This window comes from Prosopis cineraria, unplaced genomic scaffold, assembly GCF_029017545.1.
Source record: "Prosopis cineraria cultivar Desert tree isolate PC_DT_omini unplaced genomic scaffold, ASM2901754v1 PC2, whole genome shotgun sequence".
Classification (NCBI taxonomy): domain Eukaryota; kingdom Viridiplantae; phylum Streptophyta; class Magnoliopsida; order Fabales; family Fabaceae; genus Prosopis; species Prosopis cineraria.
The window spans coordinates 22,930,096-22,947,099 of record NW_026555333.1 but is presented as its reverse complement, the minus strand read 5'-3'; the positions used below and the strand labels follow the sequence as shown (position 1 = coordinate 22,947,099).

At 31.3% G+C, this 17,004-nt stretch overlaps 1 protein-coding gene across 1 annotated transcript in view; it reads right to left on the bottom strand.

The window, feature by feature from the left end:
* LOC129302647 (pentatricopeptide repeat-containing protein At1g62680, mitochondrial-like) overlaps window positions 1-13,917 on the bottom strand; it is a 50,324-nt gene extending 36,407 nt beyond the window's left edge. Inside the window, exon 1 of the mRNA XM_054941556.1 lies at window positions 13,658-13,917. Within this exon, the coding sequence (XP_054797531.1) occupies window positions 13,658-13,917 (260 nt within the window). The remainder of the gene's footprint in view (window positions 1-13,657) is intronic.
* Window positions 13,918-17,004: the final 3,087 nt, after the last annotated feature.

Genomic DNA, 17,004 nt, shown 5'->3' with positions numbered 1-17,004 from the left:
CCATGATACAAAGAGATAGGGGCTCCTACAAAGGTCTTATGGTATCTTTCAATTTTCCCAAGGTTCAAGTTTTTGTTTGTAAATACTAATGATGCGAAGAACTTGATGTGGCATATAAATGAGAGGATATTTGATGAAAACTACCACATCCAGTCGATTCTCCTCAATGAAAAAAAATTAATCAATTATTTCCTAAATTTGGCAATGAGCCAAGAAACTTGAGGCTTAGACTTTCTACTGATAGAATGAGTCCTTATAGTAGTCTTAGTAGTATACATAGTTCATGGCCTATTTTTTTGGTGATTTACAACCTATCACCTAGGTTGTGCATGAAATGGAAGTACATGATACTATCTATGTTGATTTTAGGACCAAAATAACCTGAAAATGATATTGATATTTACGTAAGACCTCTGATTGAAAATTTGAAAGTGTTATAGGAGGTAATGTGGATGTGTTTGATGCGAATCGAAAGGAGAATTTTAAATTACGTGCTATGATCTTTTGTATATAAATTATTTTCCTGCATATAAGAATTTGTCTGGTTATAGTGTGAAAGGTCATAAAGCTTGTCCAATTTGTGAAGAAAGCACAAACTACCATCAACTTCAACATGGAAGGAAGACAGTCTACCTTGCCCATTGGAGGTTTCTTAGACGAGATCACCTATATCGTAAATTGAAGAAGGCTTTTCATAATCACCAAGAGCATAATGATGCTCTGGATGCTTTGACTAGGAATTAAGCGTATGAACAGGTGAAAAACATCAATATTGTTTTCAATAAGACTAAAAAGAATATTGGTGCAAAAAGCATATAGAAAAAAGGTCTATCTTTTTTGACCTCCCATATTAGTGTAATCTTGAAGTGAGGCATTGTATTGGTGTTATGCATATAGAGAAAAATGGGTATGATAGTATTATTAGAATGCTTCTGAACATACTAGGTAAGACCAATGATAGCATGAATGCAAGATTAGATTTGAAAGAAATGGGAATACAGGAAGACTTACACCCGAGACTAGAAGGTAAACGAACTTATTGTCTCCCAGCCTCTTATACATTATGCAAATCTGAGAAAACAATCTTTTGTGAGTGTTTACATGGAATCAAAGTTCCTTCAGGGTATTCTTCAAATATTATGAAGCTTGCATCTGTGAAAGAGTTGAAACTAGTAGGCTTAAAATCTCATGATTGCCATGTCTTGATGCAACAGCTCTTACCTTTGGCTATTCGAGGCATATTGAAAGAAGATTTAAGATTATGATAACTAGACTTTGTTTCTTTTTCAATGCTATATGCAGTAAAGTTATTGATCCTAGTAAACTTAAAGAGTTAGAACAAGAAGCTTGTACTATCTTTTGCCAACTTGAGATGCACTTCTTCCTACATTTTTTAACATTATGGTTCACTTAATAGTACGTCTAGTAAGGGAGGTAAAATTGTGTGGTCTTGTTTATTTATGATGGATATACCCAGTTGAGAGATACATGAAAATACTGAAAGGGTATGTCAATAATCCATATCGACCCGAAGCATCAATAGTTGAGAAATATGTTGCTAAGAAGCTATGGAGTTTTGTTCTGATTACTTATTAAGTACAAAATTATTGGACTTCCTAAATCTCATTATGAGAAAAGGCCATATGGTCAAGGCACATGTGAAGTATCAGTGAAGAGTATGAATCATGATGAATTATAAGTAGTACATTTATATATCTTAAATAATATTGATGAAGTTAAAGATTGCATATCTTCTCATAAAGAACTTCTAAAGGCAGAAAATTATTGAATAAGAATGACTGAACAAAAGTTGTTAAAAGAGCACAATAGAACTTTTATAGATTGGTTCAAGCAAAAAATTTTGAATGAAAGTAGTATTTTTGATACAGTTATATGGTTGGCTGGAGGTCATAACTTTGATGTTATATGTTGAAGTGCCTATAATATTAATGGGTATTCCTTTTATACAAAGTCCTTGGATGAGAAGAGTACGGTGAAAAATAGTAGAGTTATGATAGTGGCTGAAGCTGTTCACTTCTCTAGTTCAAAAGATAAGAAACTTAAACTAGCATTTAGGACTTATTTTGGGATTATTGAAGAGATTTGGGAAGTTAATTACACAAAATTTAGAGTTCTTATTTTCAAATGCAAGTAGATTAACATCAACAGTGTTCGTGATGATAAGTTAGGATTTACAATAGTTGATCTTAAAAAACTAACTTATAGAGATGAGCTATGTATTATGGCAGACCAAGCTAAACAAGTTTTCTATGTCATGGATCTAGCAAATAAAAATTGGCAAATAGCACTTGAAGGAAAAAGGGTGATTGATAGTAATGACAATCATGAATCAAATTTTGATATTTCTAATCAAGATCCAAGGCATACCCCTACCTTCTCATTAAGGCTACCAATTTAGGATGTGGTAGATGAATTAGATGACAAACATGCTACAAGAAGTAATCACCATGAAGGGATATGGGAGAATATCCCTATATGAATTTAGTTTTGAAATTAAAGTATGTTTTATTAGTTTAATTAAATTTATATTATGGGATTATTTTTCCTAATTATCTTATCATTGATTACTTTTTTAATTAATTTCATTTATTTGAATTAATAAGAATATGGAGAATCAGGGTGATAACACTCAAAGCCAGCCCACTATAAGCCAGTCAATTGGTAATGTTGCTCCTAGTAAGGAGTTGAGTTAGGGCACCCCTAGTAAGGAGCTCAGTCAAAGCTAGTCTGTAAGGAGGGATAGATGTGGCATACGATTGAGAGATCTGACTTTAAGTAAGAGTGATGGGCATAGGTCATGAATTCAATTTGATTAGAGATGGAATCTGATAGGGCCACATAAAGCTAAGTTTGTTAGTTTTCTTGGCCTCCTATCATGTACCAAGCCTCTTGTTGTGTTTGAGGACTGGCCTAGTATGCCAGAATGTGTAAAGAACAGATTTAGGAAAGTATTTAGTTAAATAATAAAAAATTAAAATTTTTATGGTTATATATTATTGGGCAATTACTAATTATTATCTTATATCTTTATTATAGCTTACATATAATGTTCCATCTAATTAAGATTGTCGACACAAGTTGATTTCTTACTGTGGAATATGTTGGAGAAATTTTAAGACTGATCTTACTAGGAGATATATCTTTGTTGAGGTGCCAAAGGGCAGGCTCGTCCCAATCTTCTCGATACATATCAGTTCCTTGATGAAGATAATTAGGAAGAATTTATCAGGATTCAGACTTCTAAAAAAGCTTTGGTTTGTTGATTTTTAATTGATTTAAGTTTTAATTATATTTACTTCAACTATAAAATCTAAAATTCAATTTATTAACAAAAAAATGAGCTAAATGACAAGAAATTATTCAGCAAAATCAAAGCCCCACACCCTATCTCATGGACGTTATGCTAGAGCTAATGATATATTGATGACAAAGAAATAGAAGAGAGAAGAAGAAGCTAAGTTTGATCCTTATATACTCCTTTCTCCACCATTACTTATCTCCCGAGAGGAGAAATGGAGACATGGACATCAATACAAAAAAAGAGGCTATATAAGTAAGACAGCACGTGAGATTGTTGAAAGGATTGTAAGTACAATTATTATTCCTTGTCCCTTTACATTTCTATAAAATTGTATACATTATTAATTAATATTGTTATTTTTTTGTTATAGGATGCTTTAAGGAGCAACAAGCCTAAGGAAGATTCATTCCAGAGGGTAGAAATGATATCTTAGCAGTTGCTACAAGCAAACCAGAGCATCCGAGTTGTGTGAGGGGCGATGTCGATGGACATGGTGTAGGCATTAAAGACTACTTTGGAGCACCTGCATGTCCCAATTCAAGAGGTGTAGTGACTAGAAAAGAGCTTGATACAGTGATATCCACTGTGAGCCAGTAGATTAAGGATGAGTATGAAGCTTCATTTATAGCCTAACTTCTATAAATGAAAGAGCAAATAAAGGAGGAGATAATGAGCATGATGAGCTTATGACAGGAGACAACTGTTGAACCAATTCATACATCTCCTGGATTTCATAGTATAAAAGTAAGTAATGTTCTTGAGCATGTGTCAAAGGGTCCTTCTGGTCAACAGGAGACAACTGCTGAAGCAATTCATACATCTTATAGATTTTACAGTACAAAAGGGAATAATGTTCTTGAGCATATGTCAGAAGGTCCTTCTGGTGACAACATTAGTGAACTGTGTGAGATATTTTTAAAAGATCCTAATAGATGCTTGGTTGTTATTGGCAGCATCTATAGCTTGGGGTCAACCATCCACCACAAGAAAATTCAAGATGATCAAGTGAGAGTGGTGGTTACAGATCTAAAAGTGCCAGACGCGTTGGTTCTATTCCTTACTAATGAGGTGAATACTGTGGTTGAAACTATTGGCAATTTTATCCTATGGCCCAAGAGACTTGTGAATATGGTTTAAGTTGTGGTACAAAATCTTATGAATTTTTATTATGTAGCAGCTTTCCTAATATATGATTTTTATTAGCTATTTCTTGCCTTTTTATTATGTAGAAGCTTTCCTCACCGAATCTCTCAAAACTTCCAAAACCTTCATTGACTCCACATCAATGAATGATCTTAATGGTCTATAATTCATCATTTAACTTCAAGAATTTAGAAATGGATTTAAAGGTTGTGGGTGAAAAAGACATGATAGTGACAATCGAATGGGAAGATTTGGTTTGATTTTTGTCGAATAGTCAGCTTACCAACCACAAATTAAACAATTTATGTTGTAAGTATGCTTTTCTTAAATATTATCGCATTTTGTAGGTAAACTAATATAATTGCATTATTGTAGGTAAACTTAATCATCAAGTTTAGTAATAAACTAATATAATTGTATTGTTATAGGTACCTTCATCATTTATGCATTACATCGGGCAAAGGTGATAAGTTTGGATTCCTTTGCCCTCATCACATGATAGAGAAAGGTAATACTCTAGAGTTAAGGACCACGTACCTCTAATAGAGAATATGTGAAGTCAAGAAGGATGTTTTTATTGCTTCATATGTGCACTCGTAAGGATTAATTTATAATTAATAGTTTTTTCTAACATGGATTTACTTTAACTTGTATCATATTTAGCAAGAAACATTGGCAGTTATTTGTTCTTTCAATAAAGAGCAATACTATTATCTTTTTATGCTCCCTCCATTACAAACTTAGGAAAGAAATGAAGAAGATGATAGACTCGTAAGAATACTTCTGTTAAACTATTTAATTTAATTTTTTCTAAATATATTATTTACTAACTTGGTGATCTTGATCATAGGGTAATGAAAACATATCAAAATATAGTCTTACAAAAGTATGGACATGAGCTCAAGGATCCCATGTGGATCGAGCCAAAGGTAATGCTATACTTTATTAATATGTTCAATTACTAAGATTTCTTACTAATTTCTTTTGATTTGTTCTTATACAGAGTCATAAATAATTGGTGAAGATGAACTTGTGTGGTCTATATATCATAAGACACATGCTCAACATCATCATGTTGGGTAGGACCGAATTTACAAAAGAAGTAAGTATATTTTTAAAAGTTTTATTTTATTATGTTATTTAAGATTGATTAATAAGCCTATTTTGTGAATCATATTTTAGATGTTTTACAATTTAGATGCATTTCCTGAAGCTGAAATTGAAGACATCCGTATACATTAGGAAACTTATTTTGGCAAGAATTTGTGAGGTTTATAAAATGTTGCATATAATTTATTCAGTTTGTTAGTTTTAGACAAATTTTAATTTTGATAGTTGACATAATTTAGACAATTGATAGTTTTTTAATAGTTAAATAGTTTTGTATAGTTGATAAATATTTGATAGACAATTGTAAATAAATTGAGCTGTCTAATTTGGCTTTGGTAATTTCTATGCACAGGAATGGGTAAAATCGATACAATAAATATGGTATATAAAAAAATTAAATAACTTTTACATCAGTTATTACCTCAACTGCTGTAGAATATAATATTTTGTTGTATTAGCTATGGTAATAAATGATGTAAAATAATGAATTTTTACATTGGCTGGAAGGAAGCCCAACCAATGTAAAAAGTTTTAGGTAAACTTTTTTTAATTTTTTATGAGAATGATGACACTATGACTCACAAAGAGGTGCCTTAACGGTGGAGAATCGATACAGTGGTGATGGCTTGTAGTGGAGGAGGTGCTAGTAGCACCGTAGCAACTCAAATATGCACAGATCAAGTTGCAACGAAGCAAGTCTAAAGCAACACAGATTGATCTAAAGTGACAGAAGAAGGCAGAAGCTTTGAAGCAACACAAATGGATCTAAAGTGACCTAGGCTAGCGGATGACGCACAGCAATGACGGTGAAAAGTAAAGATTAAAGGTGTGCAAAGAGAGAGAGAGAGAAGAAAACTAAAGTTTGAAGTGATGTTCAATTTAGTGAAATGGCTGATTTGAAAATATAAAAAAGAAAAAACCATTCGGTGCGTTTCTTAAGGAAGAGCTCCCTTATAGGAGTCCTAATGTAGCGCTCCATCAACAAGTACTCTAATATCTTTTACAATTTTTCAATTAAGTGTAATAAAGTACTATCACAAAAATGCTCCGATAAATGTTACTTGTATTTTTTAAAATTTTTTAAAAGTAATGATATCAAAGAACTTTTAAAAAAGCTCTCCAATAGATCAAATGCACAAGAGCACTTTCTAAAAAAGCACTCCTATAAGTTTCTTTTTTCAAAAAAATCAGTCTTTTAATTTATCATATCGCTCCCATATGTTTCCTATTCCAGAGTGCTTTTAAGTAAAAGCACTTTGATATATTTTTCCTCTATTTTTTGGAGCACTTTTTTATATAAGCACTCCAAAATAGGCACTCTTATAGAGGTTTTTTGTAGTAGTAGACAAAATGAGATATATTTTTCTACAATCATATTTTTCATTTTTAATCATATATATCTCATAAGATTTGCAATATTTTAATTACTAACTTCATAAAGTTTTTAAAATTGTTCTATTTACTCAAAAAGAAGTTATGTTGTAAAGATTATGAACAGTTGAAGTCTAAGTTTTGAAATGAGAATTATGCAAAAAATTAGATTTGACCTTTGGTTATGTTTTTAGTCATATCTCTCACTACACAAATCATTTTAATATAAAATATATATCACTAGAAAATAGACTCCAACATCCTTTTAATGATATTTTATTTATTAAAATGAAGTTTTATTGAAAAAGATATGAATTTTAAAAGTTAAGTATTGAGATATTGATTCTGCACAGTATTAAGAGTTGACCTTCGATAACGCTTTTGATCATATCTCAAAATGTACATTGAATTTAAATATAAAAATTTTTTTATTGAAAATTAGAATTCAAGAAATTTCTAAAAATATGTAACTTGTAAGATTTGGAGTTATATCGAGTGAGTTATAGCCCTATAAAATTTTATACAGTGAAGTCTTCCAATACACACATGAATGAAACTGGTACACACACATGAAACATCCTTAGAACATTTTAGTGTCCAATTCAAGCATGAATCCTCATTGGATCCATGCATGAATCAGCCTCCAAAAGTCTTGTTTTCACTCAATAGCTTTTGTGATCTAATTCAAGCCTGAATCACTTTTTATCCACGCATGAAATGACCTCTAGAGCTTTATTTTTCACTGAGTAACTTATATAATCCAATTCAAGCTTGAAAGCATATTGTATCCACACTTGAATTGTCACATATATGAAGCTTGGAGCTTATACTTGCCATTTCACACTTGAGATAGGAACATTCAAGCTTGATTTGTCATTCTGAATATATTAGAGTTTCTGCCAGCCATTTCAAGCTTGAGAGTAATGAGCATTCAAGCTTGATTTGTCACTTGAGCATGACATTTCAAACTTAAGTCAAAAATAATCCATGCATGATTTTTCACTTAGGCATAGTACATGACACTTTAATCTTGAGTCAGAAATGATCCATGCTTGATTTATCGCCTATGCATGTGAAATGTCTATTTTGCACGTGAAAAGAGTTTTGTTCCACACTTGAAATGTCACCAACAACTATAATCACTGTATAATGGCTATAAACTTCTATCTTATGTCTCCAACACCTATTTCACATCATGATCTATAAATATAACACTCCAAACTTATCTTAACAAGGGATTATGATCAAAAATCATTGAGTTATGAGATTTTCATTTTTTATACTCTTATTATACAAAAATAATTATTCTTCAGCTAATATCATTTACATCTTCATCATTTGAGTGTTAGAGCTTTATTGTACTCAACATTGCTCTTAGAGAGTTTCAACTGAGTGATTTATATACTTAAAATCCTTGTAAAGGTAAGGAAGAATTTTTCTTCTAATTAAGAGAGGTTGTTCTCTTGGGAAAAGAAACTCACTAGTAAAGTGAGTTGCCATAAAGGCTCACAAGTGTCCAAACTAAACTTGTGATTATATTGTGATGGCAAGCACTAACTTAAGCTTTTGTTATAGTGGAGAATCTCAAGTAGTTGCTTAAAAACTAGATGAAGGCTCAAGTGTGGAGTTGAACTAGGATAAATCACAATTTGCACTATCTCTTTTCTTAACTCTTTATATTTTTAGCATCCTTAGTTTATACTATATTTTAGAGTACAAAATTAAATTTGACATATCTATATGCTCTTACTTAAACTTGCATTTAGAAATTGATTTTACAATACTGAGTTTGTGAAAATTACTTTAAGATTCTTGCAACCAAAGTTTAAAACTTGAATTTACTCAAACTTTGCCTTACACGCAATTTTTTTAAAAAAGTTTTAAGAGAATTGAAAATTTCATAAACACCTAATTCATTCACTCTTGGGTGTGTTGCCGTATCCAATAGAAGTGACATTTTAAGGTTGCTACTTGCTAGGGCTTGCTTGGGAAGTTCCTCTAAGGTGTTTTAAGCTAGTTTAACATTTGTGTAAGCTTCATAACCACTCCTTCTCTCCTCTATGCCAATTTTTTTTTTTATGTTTGGGTGTTAGGAGATGATGATTTCATCTATTAGGTTGCTAAACCCAAACCTATTGGGTTTTTTTGGGATTAATGGGAGTTAATCTAAGTTTTTATACCTAGGTTTAATGATTTTATGATGTTTTGGGATTAGGCTCTAAGGTTTTGACGAATTCCCTAGGTTAAATTAGGAATTTAAGAGCAATGTGAGGCATAATCTAGTGTTATTTGAGTTTATGAAAGTTGAAAAATGTTAATGGAACATTGTCAGAGCATTAGATTAATTAACGATAAAGGTTTAAGGCTATAGGTAGCTAGATTGGGCTAGATAATGATTATGATAGAACCCTTAATTAATTATTAGTATTTAATTGTGTAGATTATAGTTTTTTGGAGCCTTTTTAACCTTGTGGAGACTTTAAAATCCTTGGTGTTCCACAAGTGACCCTTTTTAGTAAAAAAGACAGAGGTAATTGGATAACCTACTCTATTTTTTAGCTTGTTGATTCATAAATGAGTTTTATGAAATTTACACCACACACACACGCGCGCGCGCATCTATTTATACATGTAGGTGTGTGAGTTGATTTTAGAAAATATATGAAGTGGAAAACTAGTTTTTGGAAACTTTAGTTTAATTCTATTATGCCTGCATATGATTAAAATCAAAGCCATGATCTTATTCTGGGATATATGCAGATATGAATATGATTGTTGAAATGTGAATATGGAATATAATTGTGATTCATAATTGTATGCATGTGAGGGTGGGAGGTTCACCCTAAGTATGGAGTAGTATAAAAATCATATGGCATTCACTAACATTGTGAGCCGCTATAGTGTTTAGTCTTATCTGTTTAGAAGTCCTAGCTTATTACATGTGGTGGTAGTTAAGCATACAACACTCTAAGTAATAAATAAGGGAATCTGTAGTCTGGAAGTGGAATGTAACCTTGGGTAGGTTGCCTTCCCTATTTGATGTGCTCAGGTTTGTCTAATCATATAGACTTGACATGTGAACATGGTAGCAGTTTACAAAACTATTAGGACATGTGAAATTTCAAAAAGTCTACCAACATTAGTAGTGGTTCAAGTAACAGTTTCACAACTACTATGGCATTTGAAAATTTAAATTTTTTATAGCATCATTTATATATGTGTGCATGCGTGCTTGGATATGAGCTTTAATGGTATTTTACAACATTGTTCCCGCTTTACATACTTGTTTATGTTTCAGCTAGCTAATAGATACCATAGTTTATTTAGTTACTATGACTTTGTCTTACTTCATGTTACATTTTACAGGTGACAGCACTAATAAGGGTAAAGAAGGAAGCGAGCAGGGCAAAGAGTAGATTGGAGGTTTACTTTTGTAATGCCTTATACTATTGATTTTAGAATGTGCAAATGTATGTGTATATGTGTGTGTGCCAATTAGGACACATGATTATTTTGTGCATTTGCGTGGATTACTTATATGATTATGTTGTAATTTTTCCCAGAATAATGGTGATTTAATGTTATATATGATGGTGTAGTTGGCCAAATTATTAGTACAAGTATATATTTTTGACATATTAAACTTGATGTGATCATTTGTTAAATGATTTATTTGGCCAAGGGATCAGTTTGGTAAAAGTCCCCTTTTGTATTTAATATTAAGGTTTGAGTAGTTGAATATTGCTTGATATGTGCTATTATGTTTGTAATAGCTCTATTAGGCGTATATCAACCTATTAGACTTAATTCAGGCCTTAGAAAAGGCTATTGGCATTTAATTTGGATTTTGTGCATTTGGATGCCAAAAGTGATGTGAAATGATCATTTCACATCCAGGTGTCCAAGTTTCAAATGGGTGATCCTTTTAAGGTGCTATCATTAGCTAGATCTATGAATAAGCTTCGTGTAGTATTTAAACCACTTTAATTGGACTTTGTATGGCAAGATGGTGCATGCTAGACATTAGACTTTTAAAATTGTCATAACTGCATCATGCACCATGGTGTATGACCTAAAGAGGGGTTTTCCTCTCTGTATTATTCAGCAGGGTGGATGATACTCGCATTATGATAGACAATCTAGAATTTTGGAAAAAATTGTTGTTTTGCCGTAATTCTAGTTTATTGCTTTTACACTAGTCCTTCTACTTTTGACTTGTATTTAACTCTAATTTTAATCGAATGCTAAGTTCAACCATTGCTTTAAAAGTTTTTCTTGGGATCCTAATTCTTTTAAAATGTTTTTCATCTATAGTTTCCATAATTGAGTTGGATTTGTGGACTTATTTTGGTAATGTCATGGTGGATATTGTAAATCTCGCACTTTCAAAACATTCTCTTACATTTACCGTGTTAGATTATTTTCAAAAGCTATGCAAAGTAGCTTCTTAAAATAATAAATATTTTTTATTCTGATTGTTTTCAAAAGTTTAAACAAATATAACTAAAATACACAAAATACTTTAAAAAAAAAAGAATATAAGTGATCTTTTATAAAATAAGTTGAAACAAATGGGTCTTTAAATTTATGAAAGTTTAACGAGAAGACAATATTATTCTAATTTCAATATTTAAGTGACTCCATTGCATCACTTTATTTCGAATTTAGTTATAACCATTGCTCTTATAAAAATACTTCAAGAACAAAAATATATTTTGATTCTAATAATTATTTAGACAGTGAAATACTCTAATTTTTCCTAAAAAAATAAATATAGTGATGATTCAGATACTTGGGAATGGTTGGCATGATGCTTTGTTATCCTTTGAGGGTAGTTCAAGATTCAAATATAGTTAATAACTTGTCAAAGTGTGAAATTGGTTAGAAGTGGCCCTAGGTGTCCAAAGTCTTCACATGATATCAAATTGAGTTAAAACCAAAGCCATTAATTACTTTATGAAAAGTGCTTTTGAGAGCATTTGAGTTACTTTAATCAAACATTAGAGCAGAAAGTTGTGCATGCTAGAAGTTTGCTCTAATTTGTTGTTATAACAACTTCTTGCTATCATGAACGTATCATACCCCATGACACATTTTGCCTTGGCCACAACATATGCCATAAAGAAGGCATGCCATGGTGCACAGCATGTTGGCTACAACAAATCATCTTCGTACCACATATTGTGGTTGATGTGCACTTAGTCACAGTAGATGTGCTTGTTTGGATGCTTTTACCCCTCTAATCCTATTTTGACTTGTTTCCAACTATGCTTCCCAAATATAAATTACTATAATTTTGAAGTATCTAAACACTCTTTTACATTGATTTGGATATTATTTGATTTTAGGATCCCATATTTACAATGGCTTTATGCTTATTATATTACTTGAAAAATTTTCAACCATATAGTAGACATCTAAGCATGATTTAATTTGTTTTCCTTTTCTTCTATGTTTGACTTATTTTAATTACGGTTAAACCTTTTCTAGTTTAGTAAAACTTTATTACGATTAGTTGCATTTTAATTACCATAATAATATAGTTAATTATGGTTAAATATAGATTAATAAGGAGAGTATTACACATTTTGCAGGGTAATTTAACTGGTATTTTTTATTCAATTTAACACTACTATTACACAAGTATAAAAACCAACTATCCCCTATCAAAAGGATTACAGATCTCGTTATGCACGATTGAATTGTTTCTTTCATATTTTCAAGCTGATTATTGTAATCTATAATCCTAGAATCATTAACAACCCATCTTTAGGGTGTTGGAATCTTTTATTATTTGAATGGACTTGATCCTTTTGTTCTTTGCAAGACTTTGACATCGACCTTGCAATTTAAAACGAAAAAAAAAAAAGGAAAGCATCACACCACAAAAAAACACTTGCACGCTACTATATTTATTTGTTATAAATTATTGGTGTACATTTAAAGCTAAATTCAACCTTTTAGTTTCGGTTTTTTATGTACTAACGTTTATATATAAGCTTTTGACTTATAGTAGGGAGAAAAAAAACCAAAATAATATTGAAAAAGACTTAGATTTGAATTTTTTTTCAAAAGTCCATCTCAGAAGTCACGAAATATCGAGGCTTTGTTAGGTTTTCACTTTCACATTTTAAAAAATCTTTTTAAAATGGAAGAATATTGAGATGTTGTTTGGATTTGAACAATTTTTCAAAAGTCCATCTTAGAAATCCATTTTAAAATATTCCAAATGTGCTTTTTGTTGAAGTAAAAATTAAGAGAATTTTTTAAATTGGCTTTAGAACAAAAATATTTAAAAATAAATTTCATTATAATAATTAAATTTTATCAAATTAACTTTTATTAAATTTTTTTTTTGATAAATAGACTATTTGCAAATAGAAAACCAAACCGTAGTTCAATATGGGACGTTTTCTTTTCTTTTTCTACAATCCCACAATAAATTAAAGGTGCTTTAGTAAATTCGGCCAACCTTATATAACTAAATAAAACTAATAACCCACCTTTTTCTAAATTAAGAGAATGGCCTTTTCCTAATTTTCCTTTGATATAAAAGACAAAATTACCCCAATGCCTTCGATAAAAAAAAAACCCCACTACCCTGATTCCTTTTTTCAAACTGAAGATCTGGACATTTGGCCTACACTTGCTTTCACTCGCCTTACCCCACACAAAAGACGACGATGCGCTCTCGGTCAGACGCAGAAGAACCTGACAGCAACCATCGGAAAAGCTTGCACACAGACAATAAATTGACTTATAGTTTTGGAAAAGAAGACCACATGAACGTGAGAAGAGGCAAACCGAAGCTCTACATATTCATCTACTAACAAAGCCAAACGCGAGGCAGGCAGACTCGCTGCTACAAATTCAAGGTCAAAAATTATGAATGCGAGGTGAGGAAGTCCAGAACTGCATCTTCTACACAAAGCCACGTTAGAGCTACAGATTGAGGGTAGGTTGTCGGTCATACTCTGTTACTGAAGGTAGAGTTCAAGTGAGGCTTTCAAGTCTTTTGTCAATGCCGCCAAAGAGGAAGAATCGTCCCACTTCACTAGGTTTTTTCTCTATGTCACTGATATATTTTATCAAATCAAACCGATCTAAGAAGCTAACTAGCCAGTTATTATGAGGTCTTTCTTGGGTCTCTATTGATAAATCTGCTTACCGGTCCTTGGTAAAAGAGAAAGATGTTAATAATAAAAAGGTGACCTATCCTCTCCCTCCCGATCCCTGGTAAAAAAGGAAAAAAAAAGATTATAGTCACTGATATGTGGAATATGATATGGTGATCAATCGCGTGCAAGTATATTCATTATGCTCAGGGTCATAGAAAGAAATAGAGTTCGGAAATTTTGAGGGGATAATGTATGGTTCTAAAGCAATTAGTGTCAAGGGAGCTCTGTATTAGATGTGGTATAAGATGGATGAAGAAAATTATGATAGTTATGATCTTGCATTGATAGTTTTGTTTGATATGGAAATGACAGTGTTTACAGTAATACCAGTACTTGTTTCAAGATTTAATAACAATTATGAACTCTCTCTGTTTGATAACAAAGATGAGGAAGAACAAAGAGGAAAAGTAACTTTTTTTGGCAAGAGAAAAAGTGACTTTTATTAATATAAAAGATTTAAGCACAATACTTGAACTTTACCAGGGATTTTACTTGGTTTTAAAGTATGTCATCAAAACATGCAGTCTCTACATAATGGCTTTAGATTTCTAGGATTTCTACAAAAATAGGAAGCTTTGAAGTGTGTCCCGAAACTTACAGATTCTTAGAGATATTGATTGAAAATGTGATGAAACTCATTATTAATATTAATTAAATTTATCATGCAACGTTGTCCTCCTTGTGAAGTTTAGCTGAATAAAAAATTAGACTGTTATGCTGATTAGTTGCAAAATTGTTGGGCTCATTTTATGTACTTTCACCTACCAATATGGATTAGATCGAACCAAATTCCCTTTCTTTCAGTAATCTCATTTCCTAATTATCTAATCTGTCTACAGGAGACACAGATGTATGGTGATAGAAAATATTGGCAAAACATGAGTTCAATAAACAATTCAATAATAAAAGCTATGCTTATCCTGTAACTTAATTCAAATTGAGCTACTGGCATTTTTCCTCTAAGTTAAACCAGCCTACTTGTTTAACACCACTTGTGAGTTAGGCTAGGAATTTCTAGATCGATTTAACTATTAGGCAAACCTATCTCAGTGCTTCAATCCATAATGTTTGGATTGGGATAGCATATTTGAATAGCTATAGGCTTAATATTATTAATATTATTGTGGGTGGCTTCTGTTGCTCCTTATTATTTCGTTGCATGGTTGGGATAGTTATTTTCCTATTTAATTGAATTATGTTAAACCATTTGTTAAATAAGCTTGCATAAGAGTTAGTAAGTTTCCTTTTTATTTTTCTCATTTTAAAGATAATTGTGTTAAGATTAAAAGAGTAGATAGAGCTTATCTTTCTTTAGTTATAATTTATAAAATACATCTTCCCTATGACATCCTTTTTCTTCTTTCAGTTTTGTTCTTTTTCATCTAATCAAATAATCCTCCTTACTATAATTCTGTTTAAGAAATATATATATATATATATGTATATATCAATGATATACCATTAGAACATCAATGATATATGTACCTATATCAAAGACATACCATTGTGAAGTGTATTTTTTTCATTGCTTTTATATTTGATTCATCAATGCTAGTACTTAAATATATTAACACTTTTCTAAAATATCAGGGGCAACAACTTCAAGGGCTGTTCATAGAAAAGATAAAGAGGCAATAGAGAATATAAGTCAAGACTAAAGAAGCACAAGAGAATATATAGTCTATAAGGAACTCTAGAATCCTCACCAGAGAATTTTACATAGTAGCAAGATTGAAGTTGTTGAAATAATAAACTAAAAACTAAATGAGGAGTAGCTTGAAACATTCAAAGAAGGATGTCTAGGACACCTATTAGACATAAAAATGTGTACTTTTCTAGGGCAATTAGTGCATTGGTTAGTTCGAAGCCAATGCCCTGGCGAAAGGGATGACAAGTTATACTTTTTGATTAAAGGAGTTTGCAATTGTTACTGGCCTAAATTGTAATCCTTTACCTACTATGGACTTTAGTGAAAAACCCATCCTAGCCTTTATAAATAAATTCTTTCAAGTCAAGAACACGTTGCCTAAAAGAAAGGATGTTTTCTCTATCTTTAGAGGCAACATCCTAAATAATGATGCTGATTTTGTCAAGTTAGCAAAACTTAATTGTTTGGAGAACATGCTCTTGTCAAGGCAAGATCATAATGCCATTGATCACAAGTTTTACAAGTTGCTTGAAGATAATAACTTGTTTGAAAAATATCTATGGGGAAGGGTGTGTTACAACATGACTGTGGAATCCTTCAATGATGTAATTAATAAATTTAATGTCAATTATTAGATTGGAGGATTCCCATATGCCATTGTTGCTTAAGCGTGTGAAATGATACCGGCATTGAAAAAGCATAAATATGCTGAAAAAATAGGAGACACACTCCCAAGGATATTGAACTAGACAACGAATGATTATTATGAGTAGTCACAACTTGAAAAGAATGTGATTAATGTAAAGAATGTAAGTATGTTCATAATTTTATATTTACCTTATATTTAAGTATGTTCAATGCAAAGAATGCAGAGAATGTGATCATGTTTACTTTTTGTAAATCATTTAATATTTAATAGTTTTTGTAACTATATGTCAATCATATACAGATGGGTGCAATTGATATGCATTATTGGAAAATAAAAAATGTAAGGTTCACTGTCTTGTATAACAGTGCTATATAACGGTATATCAGTGGTATATACTTATATATCATTGATATATGATTTTTATATCTAATATATATTGAAAAATTGCTAGCTATTACTTGCATCTGACATTAATTAGAAGCTGTAACTCATCATGTATCATTTTATTTTGGATCTTACATTTGGAAATACAAGAGTTGGTCATCACAAATCAAGAATGGCAAAAGGATTATATGCACATTTT